This window comes from Gopherus evgoodei, chromosome 11 (assembly GCF_007399415.2).
Source record: "Gopherus evgoodei ecotype Sinaloan lineage chromosome 11, rGopEvg1_v1.p, whole genome shotgun sequence".
NCBI lineage: Eukaryota > Metazoa > Chordata > Testudines > Testudinidae > Gopherus > Gopherus evgoodei.
The window spans coordinates 16,757,900-16,772,829 of NC_044332.1; the positions used below are offsets into that span (position 1 = coordinate 16,757,900).

Below are 14,930 nucleotides of genomic sequence, written 5' to 3' on the forward strand. Positions count from 1 at the left end.
AAATCTGTCAAAGCAGGGGTTCCCTGTTTCAGGACTTGTGCACTAACTTGAGTTTGAAGAAAAGCAAAAAAAAATAAAATAAAATAATAATAATAATAATAATAATAATAATCCTAACCACACAAGGAAATTCTCCAAGTTCAAAAGTTAAGCATGTAGGTCTGTTTCATGTAGATCTGGCTACCAACCCAAAAAAGCTTACATGCTACCAAAATTATGGCGTGGTAGTAGCAAGTAACTGATTACAAATTAGTTGGGAACAAGCTGTTTCTCAATTGTTTCTAAACTTCAGAGTTCAATATTGAAAATTTTGTAAGTAAACTGAATTTGTGGAATTGAGTGAAAGCATATTCAGCCATTTTAAGAAATCAAGTTTTATTTGTGAACATACTTTGTCATGTTTGACATGTCTGTTAGATACTGGGCATCTTTCTTTCTTCATCCTTTTAAGATGATTCACCCTTTTCTTATGTAATAAAGTTTTCCAAAGCACCTCAGTGATTTATAAGCCCTAGGCTCATTGGAAATCAGAACGATTTGGGCTCCCAAGTCACTGACGTACTCTGGAAAATTTTAACCACTGCTTTATATTTTGTTATACATGGGTGTGTGCACATAAACGTATTATTGCATTCTGGGTTTTTAATTTGCCTTTACCTTGTTAGAGTGGCTTTTTAGATTAATTGTTAAAATTGGACCCCTTTATTCTTTAGCAATCAGTATTCTGAGTGTATTAGATATCTGAAAAACAATCAATTTTTAATACATAAATGCACCAGGAACAAATAAAAGAGCATACCTGTGTAACCCATAAATTTTCCAGGGATTTCCTGGTTGCAGCATCGGCTACAGAAGATCTGCCCACACAGCCGACAGTGGTGTCTGCGTCGGAAGGTGGTGAATTTCTCACTACAGTCATAACATTCTTTACACTGGCTGTCTGGCATCCAGTACTGCTTTAAATCACTATCCTACAAAGTAAGTCATATTAGAGAAATGAGACAGTATTCTATGCTCCTGGCTGCTACACAAGCAGTGAGTGAAAAAAAAGTGAAGCTGGGCATATTTATAAAATTAGGACAGTTCATAGATTTGATGCAGCACTGTAAAGAGTCACAGGGTCATAAATAAAACGATTGATCGGGTTCTTAGCCACAGAACTAAACTGAATTATCCTGATCAAATTCTCAATCTGACTGGTCTACTAAGAAAATGTTTCAACAATCAAAAGCTTGCAATCTGTAGGCAAGACTTCAACGAGCACATGAAAAATTGATTTTCCTTCCCCTGCTCAACATGTTAGACAGACAATATAGGGGGACATTAAACAGTAATTTGGTTTGTCTATTACAATGATCACTGCAAGAGTTCAGTTCTGGCTGAGGGCGATTTGGCAAAACTGAATTTTTTGTGAAATGACAGTGGCAAGTTGTTCCAAGGACAAACCAGAATGAGTTAATACAGAAATATGACGCCTAATATACAGCATGCTTTTGTCACTGACTCATCTGAAACAAATATGTTCTGAAGTGGCTGCTCAATACATGCAATCTTCAATGTTTGTCTGCTAAATAGTGCATCATTTCTGATCAGCAACTGATATTACCCCAAAAGACCTTGGGGGAAAGAATTTAAACATCAAGATTTGATTTAAAAATTAAACAACAAACAAACAGCTCTAGAAATGTTAACACAAATGCCCTTTGGCCTGCAGGATCTCTATCACACCACTAGAGAAACTTATGTCCTGTACAGAACACGTTTGTTTCAGAATGTACAGGACCTGAAGCGATTACCAAACTGAAGTGTCTTTGTCAAACGAGACTGCTTTGCAATATATTTGCAACACAGCAGAGGGTGCCCAAAAAGCAGCTGACTGAGTCAGTGTCTCTGGTGCTGCATGCTCCAGTGCAAGGTCTTTTAGCATCTGATGTGTGTTTCAGACAAAGACAATGTGCTCTATAGTAGAGTTGTACCAGGACCCACAATAAGAGAATGCTTGTTTGAGTCATTTCACACAGCAGCTGAAGATCTCCACATTCAGACAGAATATTATTGCAGTTTGTTCAGAAGTTGCCATGGTGATTACATGTAATTGCAGCCTGCACACAAGGATCTGCAAGGATCACATAAAACATCTCGTGGCTTCATTGGGTCATAGCAGCAAGAGATTGACTGTGATGATCTCATCTTTCAAGAGTTTGGGAAATGCCTGAAAAGCTGTATCAGGTCCTTCTGAAGCTGCTGGCTTTGAACTTTGCAGAGTTATTAACAGTGGATTCTTGACTTTATGTACTACTCTGTAACAACATGTTAGCGAAGGGGAGCCCAAACCCTTTTCTTCACTGAAGCAGAGACTCTTTGTGCCAATGCAACAGTTCATCTCTTCTGATTAAGAATAGCACAGGTCTCCCCAGATGATAATCAACTTCTCCTTGCTGATGTCTCCAGTAATTCATCCTGGGTGGCATGCTTCCGTCTACCAAATAGATATATTTGGGTCATTTAAAAAAGAGCTCAATTTTCCTGTCCATGTGCATTCCACCCTGGCCAGAGCTTTCATAACAGGGTAAAAGCATTCTTCAGCGGTTTGAAAACTGGTCTACCCAAGAGGAAATTACTCTGATCCTTTTATTTTTGTTTCAGACTTCAAAGGAACTAAGGAGCTGATCAGGAACTCCTAAGTCAGCATCAGGAACTTCAGACCCAGCTGCAGGCCTTCTTTCCTGATAACAGAGGGATAAAATGTAGATCCAACAACTTCTCCATTCAAGGTGCTGACAGAGCCACTGCAAAGTCTCTGTGACAAGACCCTGTCACAGAACCTCTAGCCAGCCAAAATCTGCTGAGCTCCTGTCTCTGCAAAGACCTTGAAAATTCCCATCCCAGTTTTATCCCCTATACATTTGCTGATCAGGTAACTACTGCATGATGGTGAGGAAACAAAAACAAAGTATCGCAATTGTCGGTTGAAGCGAAGGACTTCAGCCTACACTTCCCCAGTTAATCGTCACATGGAATATCTTTTGTCAGCAAAAGGATTGCATCCGATCTGCTCTAACACAGCTTACATACTAAAAACCACCTAGTTTCAACCCCTTCCCAGTTTTATTGTTAATGAAAATACACAGCTGCCTGCTCATACCTTGTCCCCAGGCTTGGCTATTCATGTTAGGTCTGCTCTGTTCACAACAGATTTTCTCCAGATCGCTAACCCCACTGGGATATGAAGGGAGGGGGAGCTAAGTCAGCAGAACCCACTTAGCTTTTTCCCAGCAGGATCAACACCTGCTAATATGCTGGTGTGTTTCAGGCAAATATTCCCAGCCTGTTACACTCAGTTTGCTGTGATTGTATTTAAAATCCTGTACTTCGTTTAAAACTAAAGTTAAATTTCCAGACCTTCAGAATTAGCTGCTATTGCTACAATTACAAGATTTCATGTGCTCATGGTTAGATCTTGAGGAGCAACATCATGAAATATTGTAGTAAGGGAGGAATGAGGTCATCCTGCTCTGAAAGTTCTGGAAACTCTAATCTAGTAAGTAATTCAATAGGAAATACAAACAATGGCAAGCAATTTATATCAAAAGTTGACTTCACCAGTTTGAAATTCTCCCCATTCCCCACTCAAATATAGCAAGTTTACTCATACTCTGTTCTACTGAATGCTAGTAAAAAACACCAAAAGAACTTCATAAGGTTTTGCTCTTTTCCATTGGCAATACATGGAACACAGCAACACAGAACCCTTTAACATTTTAATTTCTATATGCTTTGACTGACCTAACTCACTTAAAGCCCTTGATGTAGTACCTGGCTTTTCCCTTCCATGATTTCTTTGAGACGTTTTAAGACCGTGCTGAGACTTCTAAGCTGAACAGCTGTCCGAGGATCATGGCCACTGAGAGAAGGTTCCACTTTCCTTCGTGTGTCTGAAAGGGAGAGAAATTTATCGTCGCCATCAAAGGCACTATAGAAATGTGTGTGTCATATAACGCAACATGCCATTGAAAAAAAGAAGAGTTCAACGGGTATGTAGTTTAGGAAGTTAGAATTTGCATTATTACTTTTTTTTTTTTTAAGAAGAGCTGCCTTGTGTCAGATAGTCGGTAGCAATCTGCATTCAGAGTAGCTTGAATTTTTCTGTAGCCACCTATCTGGTCCCTCTAGTATAATACCATAGACGCTAAGAACTTAAATAGGCATCACTGCTCAAAACAAGCAATAGTTCTCATCCAGTATTTTCTAAAAAGAGAAATGCAAATTCTTACACAATGGAAGTCTCATTAAAAGCACTAATAATCACCAGATTGCAGCAGAGAACTTGAATTCAGTCCTGTACTGTACATAAAGACTTAATTCAAGACTATCTCAAACAGCAGTAACTATTCATGCAAATCCCAGATCACAGCTGAGAGTCTCCATTGAAACCATCAGATTCATTAAGGATACAAAAAAAGTGCATCCACTGGTTTCACTTCACCAGCTTATAGTCATGTTTATAGTTAAGTTTAAGCCACTTTTCCACAACATTTTTCTGTTTGCTGAAATTAGTTTCACCTACTAATTGGTTACAAACATGAAATTAAATCGACGTGTAATAAAGAGTCAGTCTCTTCAAAACCTTTACAACATGATCCACCTTGGTATTACATAATGCATTTTTTTCCTGCCTAATATTCCACAGAAAAGTTTTGAAAGAGAGGAGTTACTTCTCTACATTGTCTGTTTGCTTTTCAAAACAGCGTAAAGGTTTCTTACCAGCTTCCTCGCTCTCCATCTGACAAGCATTTTATTTTGTTCCCTCTGGTACAGAGAAAATAGACATGGCTGCTTTTTGTTTACTGCTTTATATATCACTGATGTCAGCAGGAACGCTGAAAGCACTGGCAAGAGCGTGTTAGTTAACTGTTGCTGTGCAGTAACAATTAGGTTTGACTTTTGGGGGTGTGATAGAAGAAATTTTGTCTTTAAAGCACCATAGTTAAACTAAAAATATCTACTAGGAATCTACTGAATGGCCTCATTCCTAGAAAATGTGTTTATCAGCCCAGATGCAAGAAAACATTTAGATATTTGTCCACAAAGCCACTACAGACCTGCCACAAGAACAAAATGTTTTTAGAAAAAGATTCCAAGTGTTTAGATCTTATTATACCTTTAACCACCTGGAATTTAAAGGCCAAACTGAGTGTCATTTTGGAGTATGTCAATAGTGTTGGAGTCTGATATTTTAAGAAGATTTAAGTGAATGTAGGATTTCAAATGAGCATAAATATCTTTACTACTTTAAATCTTAAGATCTCTTCCCTGTCTCCAGCAGAGTATTCCCAGTATTCAGCGGGACAGCCTGGAAAGTAAATGCTTCAACTTCCAGATGGGCATATGTTCTTGTGACATAAGTGTTACTTAAATTATCTCTGCTATCAGAAGTATCAAAACTTCCACGTGAACTAACCTATCATACCATTTGGTCTGCAAGTACCAGTCAAAGCTCTTTTTAAACAAATGGCTTCAGGAAATAAGAATGTTTAAACTAGGTAAGCGTGCTGCAAGACAAGACAAGAAGGTTAGTGAAAATTTCTATCTACATAGCTAACCATGTACTAGTTAGAATAAAAGTTAGATTTAAAAACTAACGGATCAAAAGGATAAATAGGGACACATACCAGGCTCATTCACGTGTGTGTACCACCAATAATGGAAACATAGTATTAATTAATTTAAGAGACATTGACCCAATTTTAATATCAGTCAATGCTCACTTCCCCTGCTCGAGTCTCTCCTGCGACTGGCTTTACAGAACTGAGTGCATCGTGCACAACATGAACAGAATGTAGTTGGATGCAGTCTTTTCTAGTCTCTCTATGGTTTTCAGTTAGTTCCTCCCATGTTCATGCCCTTGCCACTCCTCATTACCTGCTTGCTCTGTTACAGCATCTAACACGAATAGCATTACTGAGCATGTTGGAGTAACAAGCTAGAAATGCTATTAATATCAAATGCTGCTAAATCAACTGGACAGCTTATGAAGATCTACGCAAAGTAGATAGTAGACTCATGACATTAGTTGAGTCGTGCTGCCTTGGTGCAATTTGGACCATGGAACTTGGCACACAGATGTACATTCTAACTCCAACAAAAGCAGTTTGAGTCCATTGCTTCTATATGAGCGATACTAATGCCCCTTTCCCTCATCTTGTGCAATCATTTACATTTGTGCAATAGTTACATGAAGGGCAAGACAACAAAATCAGGCCCAGAATCTCACAGGTGATCCTTTTGTGCTATGCCCAGCAAACGTATCTTCAGAACGCCTGGCATCCAACTGTCTCTTCTCAATTCCATTTATGTAATAGGAATTAAGTAAAAATGTAATTAATATTTTGGGGCAAATTTACCTTTAATATTACTATACAACTAGAAGTAGAAAACAGGCCAGATTCCAAGCGTGAGCTTTGCTTTCAACTTACCATTTTGTTGCTAAAAAGATTTTAAAGACAGTCATTTCTGCTCCTTCTCTGGATTTAAAACAGTAGTTAGCTAAGCAATCCTATCCCCAGAGTTATGTGACTATCAATTGCACAGACAGAGGGTTCAAATGGGGACTTACAGGTTCTATTTCTACCTCTTCCATCAGCTCAGTAAGGGCTTCGGAAGTCATTTAGCCTCCTTGCACCTCAGTTTACCTGCTTATTTACGTCAGGCTTTAATTGTCTGTGAAGAGATTAAATCGGCTACTTCATCCTAATACCTGTTGTAATGTAAAGATAATTATAACACTTAAAGGTGAAGGGCCAGATTCACAGAAGCATTTAGGGGACTAAAAATGCTAAAAGGTGTCTTGTTGGATTTGAAGAGCATATAAACAAGTTAGGCATCTAATTCCCATTGACATTAATGAAAATTTGGCAATTTACATGATTTTGTAAATCCCACCAGGCACCTGTCAGCATCTTTCCTCCCTCTACATATCTTTGTACATCTGCCCAAGAACTTTACTTACATTTGTAAACAAAAGAAGGGGGAGTCTACTCAGTGTTTCAGGAACCCTGCCATAAGTTCCAGAGACAGGCGTAAACCTGACTACAAGACACCCTTAAACATGTTACTGTAGGCACCTTAAGAAAGGCATAAAGAACACGTGGTAGGGAAGACATTGATTCCGAGGAGGGGGAAGAGACTTGAAGGGTTGGTTTTTTTTAGAAGAATATGGGAAAGCAGGAGAGACTTGACAATATCCTTTCAAAGAGAAACTCCTCGTCATTTACACCCTTATTGCATAATGTTTTGTCACTGGAGCTATGTTTTACCAGACTTGTGAGATATGCAACAAGATATCAGGCCATTTATAGGAATATATGATGGCATTATAAACAAAATTTGAATATGTACTTCTTTCCAGAGGCAACCAGCAAGTCACTGGGAAGAAGTGTGAAGTTCAGCCTGTCTATGCAGACATACTAGCTTGTCATGCGGTAAGTGTAAGACTACAGCATGCCGCACACTAACTGTGTGGACCCTGCAGATAAGAGCGACATAAGTGCACCTCAAGGAACTTTTAGGGCACATCAGCAGTGTCCAAACACACACATACACGCAGCTAGTGGGCACAGGCTAGTGCAAGGCAAAATTTACATCTCAGCTTGCCATGCAGAAAGTGCTTGTGCAGATTCGCACTTAGATATAATGGGCCTGATTCACATCTCTGTTACTCTAGTCTTGTTCCAGTGTAAATCCATTGAAATGCATTGAGTTACCCGGAATTAAACTGGAGTAATGCAGTACTGTCATAAGTCAACCTCAATGAGACTAAGAATCTATTTTGTGGCAGCTTACTTCCAGCAGAAGCCAAAACCCAAGGCTTCCTCCTCCTCCTTACACACACACTCTGTTTAGCCTATTGGATAGGTTGGATGCCTGAGAGTATCTAAAGTTGTCTAAAAAACAGCAATTACTCCATCTACTCCAAAACGTAAGAGCAGTTAAATGGCACAGGCAAAACTACTACAAAGCAAAGAGAATGACAATGAATATATCCAACTGGAACATCATGAAGGACTAAGCTATTTAAAATGGTGGCTACCAACACGGGAATTTTGTCAGAATTAGACACCTCTACTCTTCTGGAGAGTGCCAGGGAATCTTAATAGCCACAAGCTGTCAAGACCTGGTTCAATGTCCCATGTGAGACAGCATTCCTGACAGTACAGTACTCTAGCTCTATGCTGAGGCCCTGGAGGTTTTTCGCTTTCCTCTACAGCATGGTGCACAGGTCACTTGCTGGAGGATTCTCTGCAGCTTGAGGTCTTCAAATCACAATTTGAGGACTTCAATAACTCAGACGTAGGTTAGGGGTTTGTTACAGGAGTGGATGGGTAAGATTCTGTGGCCTGCATTGGACAGGAGGTCAGACTAGATGATCATAATGGTCCCTTCTGACCTTAAAAAGTCTATGAATCACCAACACCGCTTGCTGCAGCACCTCTGTTCTTTGGAGGGCTGCCATCAAGGTATTGGCTTAGCAGTTACACAGTGGCAGATTCCAGCAGCGTTAAACTCATTCCAGATAGCTGGCTAGAAGTGATTTAGCATGGTGTATGAGTAGCATCACTAAATCAGGTACTTAAAGCATTTTCTGCAAGTGCTCTTTGCATCTCCTCCTCAAAGGAGCAACGAGTGAATGTTACAGGTAGTCTGAAACCAGAGGGACCGTGTTTTGTCTTGTAAGGACTGAGCCCTACAATTCATTTTGAGGTGTCAGTTCTGTATTCTTAGATTTCAGCAGAATAATTGGGCACTTAAACTTTTATCCAAAAATGCAATCCAGGCCACATAGAGACAACTTAACATTTTTGACCTAGGAGTTTCTGCTAGCCTTACTTGAGCAAGATAAAGATAACATTTTGTCAAGAGTGATTATAAAAAGCTGTGCTGGTCAAGTTACTACAGTGTCTTGAGAGAAGAGCAGACATGCTCATGAGGAGAAGTTGCAGCTTAAACAGAAGGTTATGTAAAGTCTAATTGGCAAACAGAGCCAGGAATTTCCCAAGTTTTAATCCCTGTTCTTGCCTTGGGAAAGTCATTGAAACACTTTACCTTAGTTTCCCCATCTGAAAGGTGAGAGTAGTACCTCCCTCCCAGGATTAGCCAGCACCCATGTAAAATACAGCAAACAATATTAAAATTAGGCACACGTTACCTAAAGTTGCAGAAGCTCTGCGTTGTAACTCCCCAGTAAGCTGCTTTTTGTGTGGAACCGGGGACCTCAGAGACTGTGCCCTGGAGGTATGCTGAGGACTGGACCAAGTTCCACTCAGTGCCTGCTGCTCGCCCTGGCCACTCTCTGCAGGAGATGCAAGTCTACCGTCATCTAAGTTTAAGAATAGCGAGAAACCAACACTTCAAAAGGGATGTAGAAACCTAGCACCACAAGCAAGTTTAAAGCTAAAGAAGCTTTATAGAGATTTCATTTGGATTATTATTTGTAATATGCTTGTGCCTAAGGGACGTGACAGGAACCAAGGCTCCCACTGTACTAGGCATTGTACAAACACAGAACTAGGAAGCTCTTCAGGGCAGGAACCAAGCCGGATTCTACACTCTCTCTTATTTCCCAAGTATTCTCTTCATGAAGAAAGAATTGCAAAGACAAATTATAACAAGTGTAATTCTTCCACATAATAATCACATAAGAATTGTTCTTGCTACCAGCCTGTCTTTTGGAAGATAGATCTTTTGGACTGATTTGAACACCAGTTTTTCAAGTACAGTGGCAACATATTTAACAATACGAACAGAGCCTCTTAGTAATAAGTCACCTTCTTCAAACAGAAGCTTGAGTATGGCTAAGCTGATCTTGCTGCTTTGAGTAACACACTCACATTGTGTCTTAGGCCATGGCTACACTGGCGCTTTACAGCGCTGCAACTTTCGCGCTCAGGGGTGTGAAAAAAACACCCCCGAGCGCTGCAAGATACAGCACTGTAAAGCCTCAGTGTGAACAGTGCCGCAGCACTGGGAGCACGGCTCCCAGCGCTGCAAGCTACACCCGTAGAGGATGTGGAGTACGTGCAGCGCTGGGAGAGCCCTCTCCCAGCGCTGGTGCTGCGACCACACTCGAAACTTCAAAGCGCTGCCGCGGCGGCGCTTTGAAGTGCAAGCGTAGCCATACCCTTATTTATTTCAGCAGAATTTCCACCCTTTAAACATTCTGTGATCCTGGCCATATTTATCTTATACAACTCAAATTAACCTGCTCAATTTAGTGTTAAAGTTCACACTGGCATGTCAAGTTTGTCCCAAAGTTTGTACAAGCTTGTTTTTACCCCCCAAAAAACCACTTGGCTTCAACATCCAACCACTGGATCAAGTTAGACCTCTTTCTACTAGACTGAAGAGTCTATTATTACATATTTGCTCCCCACTTAAGAATTTACAGACCGTAATCAAGGCACCCCTTACTCTTCTCTTTGGTAAGCTAAATAGATTGAGCTCCTTAAGTCTATCACGCTAAGACGTGTTTTTCTAATCCTTTACTCGTTCTTGTGGCTCTCCTCTGAACGTTCTGCAATTTATCAACATCCTTCTTGAACGGTAAATACCAGAACTTGACACAATATTCCAGCAGCAGCCACACCAGTGCCAAATAGAGAGGTAAAATAACCTCCCTACTCCTCCTATCTGAGATTCCATTTCTGCATCACAGGATCACATTCGCCTTTGGAAATGCACTTCAAGAAGCAGTTCCCCTATGTGCGTTATTGAAACTTCACCATTTAGAAACCACAGATGTGCCAGATTCACTGGGGATGGGCAATAGAGAAATGCAGGGCCAGAGGTAGAATTTGCACCAGAAATGCTCATCTCACTGATGAGGGTAGGCAGTGGTAGGCTGCTTCCATCCTTGGGAATTTCTTAGGGGGGGGGGTGATCTTTACATTCTGACTAGGGCTCCAAAGAAACCCTATTGAAGGAGGCTTATGAATGCATCTCCCCACCGGGTAGGCCCCACCCATCGCTGGCTGCTGCCAGTTCTCAATCTAGTTCTAGATTTTCCACTCCTGACAGACTTAATCCTATGACCAAGGTTCTATACCACCTTGCCAGAGAGTGAATCCAGTTCGTATATTCTACTAAAGAAAGTAAAACTCTCATAGGAGCCTTCCTAATCATTCATTTAGCTGGCTGGCTGGCTGAAACCATGCCCCCATCTCATGAAGTGTTATAGTTTGAAATACTAGTTATGCATTAACATGCAGGTAGGATATTTAGGCACAATTAATAGCTGTTGCTTCATAATGCATGTTTACCTTTGCCAAAACGAAAGAGATTTACAAAGGAGCTGTAGGCAGATTTAAAAGGAGGCTCATCTTGATCAGGAGTCAATGGTTTGAAATGAGTGAGATGAGAGGGACTGCTAGGAGAGCGGGGCAGATCACTGACAGAGTCCAGTGTTGGAGATTGTCTGTCATCTGTGGCCATCTCATGTGTCCTGGAAAAGAATTTCAGTGTATTATATACACACGCTTTACAAACCTGAATGTGATAAAGCAAAAGCAACATCCAGTCAGCTGGAAGACCTGTGAAACTGGATACCAAAAGCGGGCTCTGCACTGTTCTGATTACACATCCTGGTTCTTGGTCCACAGAGAATGGCTTTTTTACCTGTCAAGAGGAAGTTATGAATCTTTGCAGAGAGACTGTGTTTTGACTTCATATTCTTAGGAGGGAAAACTAGAAGTAACAGTTGAATTCAAGAACTACACAGGTCAGGCACCAGTAAGGAAACAGAAATTGTTTTATGGGCGGCTTAGAACGCTAAGGAGATAGAATTTCTAATGCTAAATAAAAGCAGAACTGGAAAATCCAGTTACTATTCAATGAGTAAGATATCTTGCTGTGCAGGGAAAAAGGCAGTATAAAGACTGATGTTCACGGAGTGTAACTAGTTAGAGCAGTGGCCAAAGCTGTGGTTCATGAGATCATACGCAACTCTTTCAGAACTTCCTTATTTTCCAGACAGAGCTGACAAATAAACAAAGACCATACATATACAAAGATATCTGGAAAGAAATCAAGCAAGTTCTTGGTTTGCTTTTTCTTGCTAGTTTGTGTGGTAAGATTAGCCCTTATTGCAGGAAGTGGGGGGACCCCCAAGCTTGGTTTCCCCCTTCGATTTCTTTTGCTATTCTAGGATTGTCTTCTCTCCTCTCTTTTGAGGAGAACGGGCAATCATTTCCTAGTTTTACAAGAGAATTGCCAATGTCCTTAGGTATGTCTGAGGTACCTCAGTTCTAGCCTGTAACACCCCATCTACTGTTCTAGTAGTTTTGCACCACAGAAGCCTCATGGAACTCTGCCACAATACAGGCACAGAGGCCCATGTCCTCAAAAGTATCTAGGCTCCTTTAGACTTCCATTAAAGTCAACTGGAGTTAAGTGCCTAAATACCTTTGAGGGACCTGGGCCAGTCTCTCCAGGTTTAAACAGCATTTTCAAAAGGATTACTTTTAGTGGCTATTTCAACCCTTTTCTCTCTGGTTCTGCATGCCACAGCAAATTAGATAATGGGCAGGTAATAATTCCTCCATTAATAATCACTTATTTAAGCTCTTCATGTGATGGTTTCTATCAAAAGTGTATCTGGAGGGTTAGCCAACTCAGCAACTGCTACCTCTATAGTGGAATAACCCTTCCCTCATCTCAAACATGCAGACTTTTCTCTCCTTCTTTATACTTCAATAAAAGACAAACACATAGTTTTGTTGGCATTATACAATTAAGGCTATCAGAACAAGGCCATCAGAGGCCTTAAGAAAAAAAAAAAAAAAAAAAAAAAAAAAAAGAAGTCAGCCTGTCTCATCACCTGCATGTTTTAATTAGGCAAGGTAAGTGGACCCACATCATTTATCTTCATAACTAGGCAATACAAAATCTGTCAGGAGAAATATTTTACTCCATGAGAACAATGGTTGGATTCTGTGACTAATCAAAAGACTAGGGAAAGAAAAAGGATATTTGCTGTTAAGTGATGATAAAAGCTCTTCTATTTCATTTCAGAAGTGACTGGTAAGCAAATGTATTGACCTTTCCTGCACAATACTCCACTTCTCCTAGGTCATCAGACATTCTTCTCTGCTCTCCCCACACCCTCAAGAAACAGATGGAAATAGTTGCTCACTTGTACTTAGTGCAGAAATTAAACAGCCAAGAGGCACATGATACCAATCAACCGACTAGAAAAAAAAACAGATCATGCCTTTCCCTGTGGAACCAGGAAGATCATCTAAAGTGACTTTAGCTATGGTCAAATTTTGTCCATATGCCTCATCTATAATAAATGCAGTGTTAAGGCAGTGCAGTAGCTGGCTTACCTATATCTTCCTGCATTTTTAAAATGCATGAACATGTAAATATTGTGACTGTCTATAATACAGATCAGACAATACCAAATGATTGGTTATAACAGCTCAGAGACATTATGGTGTAACAGATCAATACATGCACTTAACCAATTGCTTTCTTGCTATTCTGGTATTACTTGTAATCTATTAAATGTATTCCAGGTTTAAAGGCAAAGTAATCTCAATTTTAATAGTCTTAAAACCGCATCAAACACTTCAAGATTAGTTACAGAATATCACTTTTGAATATCCCCTGGAAGTCACTATCAGTTGCCATCACAACCTTGTCACGGAAAGGTAAACATTTTCCCCTTCCCCTGTTTTATATGGCACATAATTCAGCTCCTGCTGCCAGGAGTCACTGCTTATTTGTATCACTTGGTTTAATGAGCATTGTGAGATGCAGTTTGTATAACAGGCACGTTTTTTGAGAGACAAGGTGGGAGTGAGATAATATCTTTTATTAGCCCAATTTATGAGGAGAGGCTGAGGGAACTGGGATTATTTAGTTTGGAGAAGAGAAGAATGAGGGGAGATTTGATAGTTGCGTTCAACTACCTGAAAGGGGGTTCCAAAGAGGATGGATCTAGACAGTTCTCAGTGATGGTAGACAAAGAACAAGGAGTAACTAGCTCAAGTTGCAGTGGGGGAGGTCTAGGTTGGATATTAGCAAAAAAAATGTCACTAGGAGATGAAGCACTGGAATGGGTTAGGTAGGGAGGTGATGGAATCTCCTTCCTTAGAGGTTTTTAAGGCCCAGCTAGACAAAACCTTGGCTAGGATGATTTAGTTGGGAATTGGTCCTGCTTTGAGCAGGGGGTCAGACTAGACCTCCTGAGGTCCCTTCCAACCCTGATATTCTATGATTCTAACTTTTATTGGTGAAAGAGACAAACTTAGGAGCTATACAGACTTCCTCTTGGTCTCAGTTTTCTTGTAAGCAGAGGGGTCCCCTTCAGCCTCAAGCTTAATACAGGAACACAAAATAGTCTAAAAGTTCTCATGTGCATCGTTATGGGGAGTGGGGAAAGAGAATCCGGGGAGATAGTCGGACTCCAGAAGTAACAGAACCCGCCTCTCAGCCCATCTTCCCTCACAATGCCAGCAGGGTCCCTGCACGTTGTGTCCTTGCACAGGATTTGAGCAGTGCGCACGTGTGTGTGTTGGGGGGGGTCCCCCCTAGCTTTAAAAGCATCCCGGCTTCCCCCAGCTCCCGGGGGGATTTACGGGCCACTAAGGCTCCATCAAGCCTTTGATCACAGGGGAGGCGCTTTCCGTGCGGACAGGACGTAAGACACGACAGCACCAGCCAGACCCGGGTCAGCACTGCCTACTCCGGGGGGCGGGCGCCCCCGCCCAGACCCTGGGGCCAGCACTCCGGGGGGAGGCGCCCCCGCCCAGACCAGCACTCCGGGGGGGGGGCGCCCCCGCCCAGACCAGCACTCCGGGGGGGGGGGCGCCCCCGCCCAGACCAGCACTCCGGGGGGGGCGCTCCAGCCCAGAACCTGGGGCCAGCCCTCC

At 41.3% G+C, this 14,930-nt stretch overlaps 1 protein-coding gene across 1 annotated transcript in view; it reads right to left on the reverse strand.

The window, feature by feature from the left end:
• PIKFYVE (phosphoinositide kinase, FYVE-type zinc finger containing) overlaps positions 1-14,930 on the reverse strand; it is a 97,594-nt gene that overhangs the window by 81,900 nt on the left and 764 nt on the right. The window contains 4 exon segments of the mRNA XM_030579913.1: positions 800-971; positions 3,817-3,935; positions 9,206-9,376; positions 11,316-11,497. Coding sequence (XP_030435773.1) covers positions 800-971; positions 3,817-3,935; positions 9,206-9,376; positions 11,316-11,487 — 634 coding nt within the window. The 5' untranslated portion in view covers positions 11,488-11,497.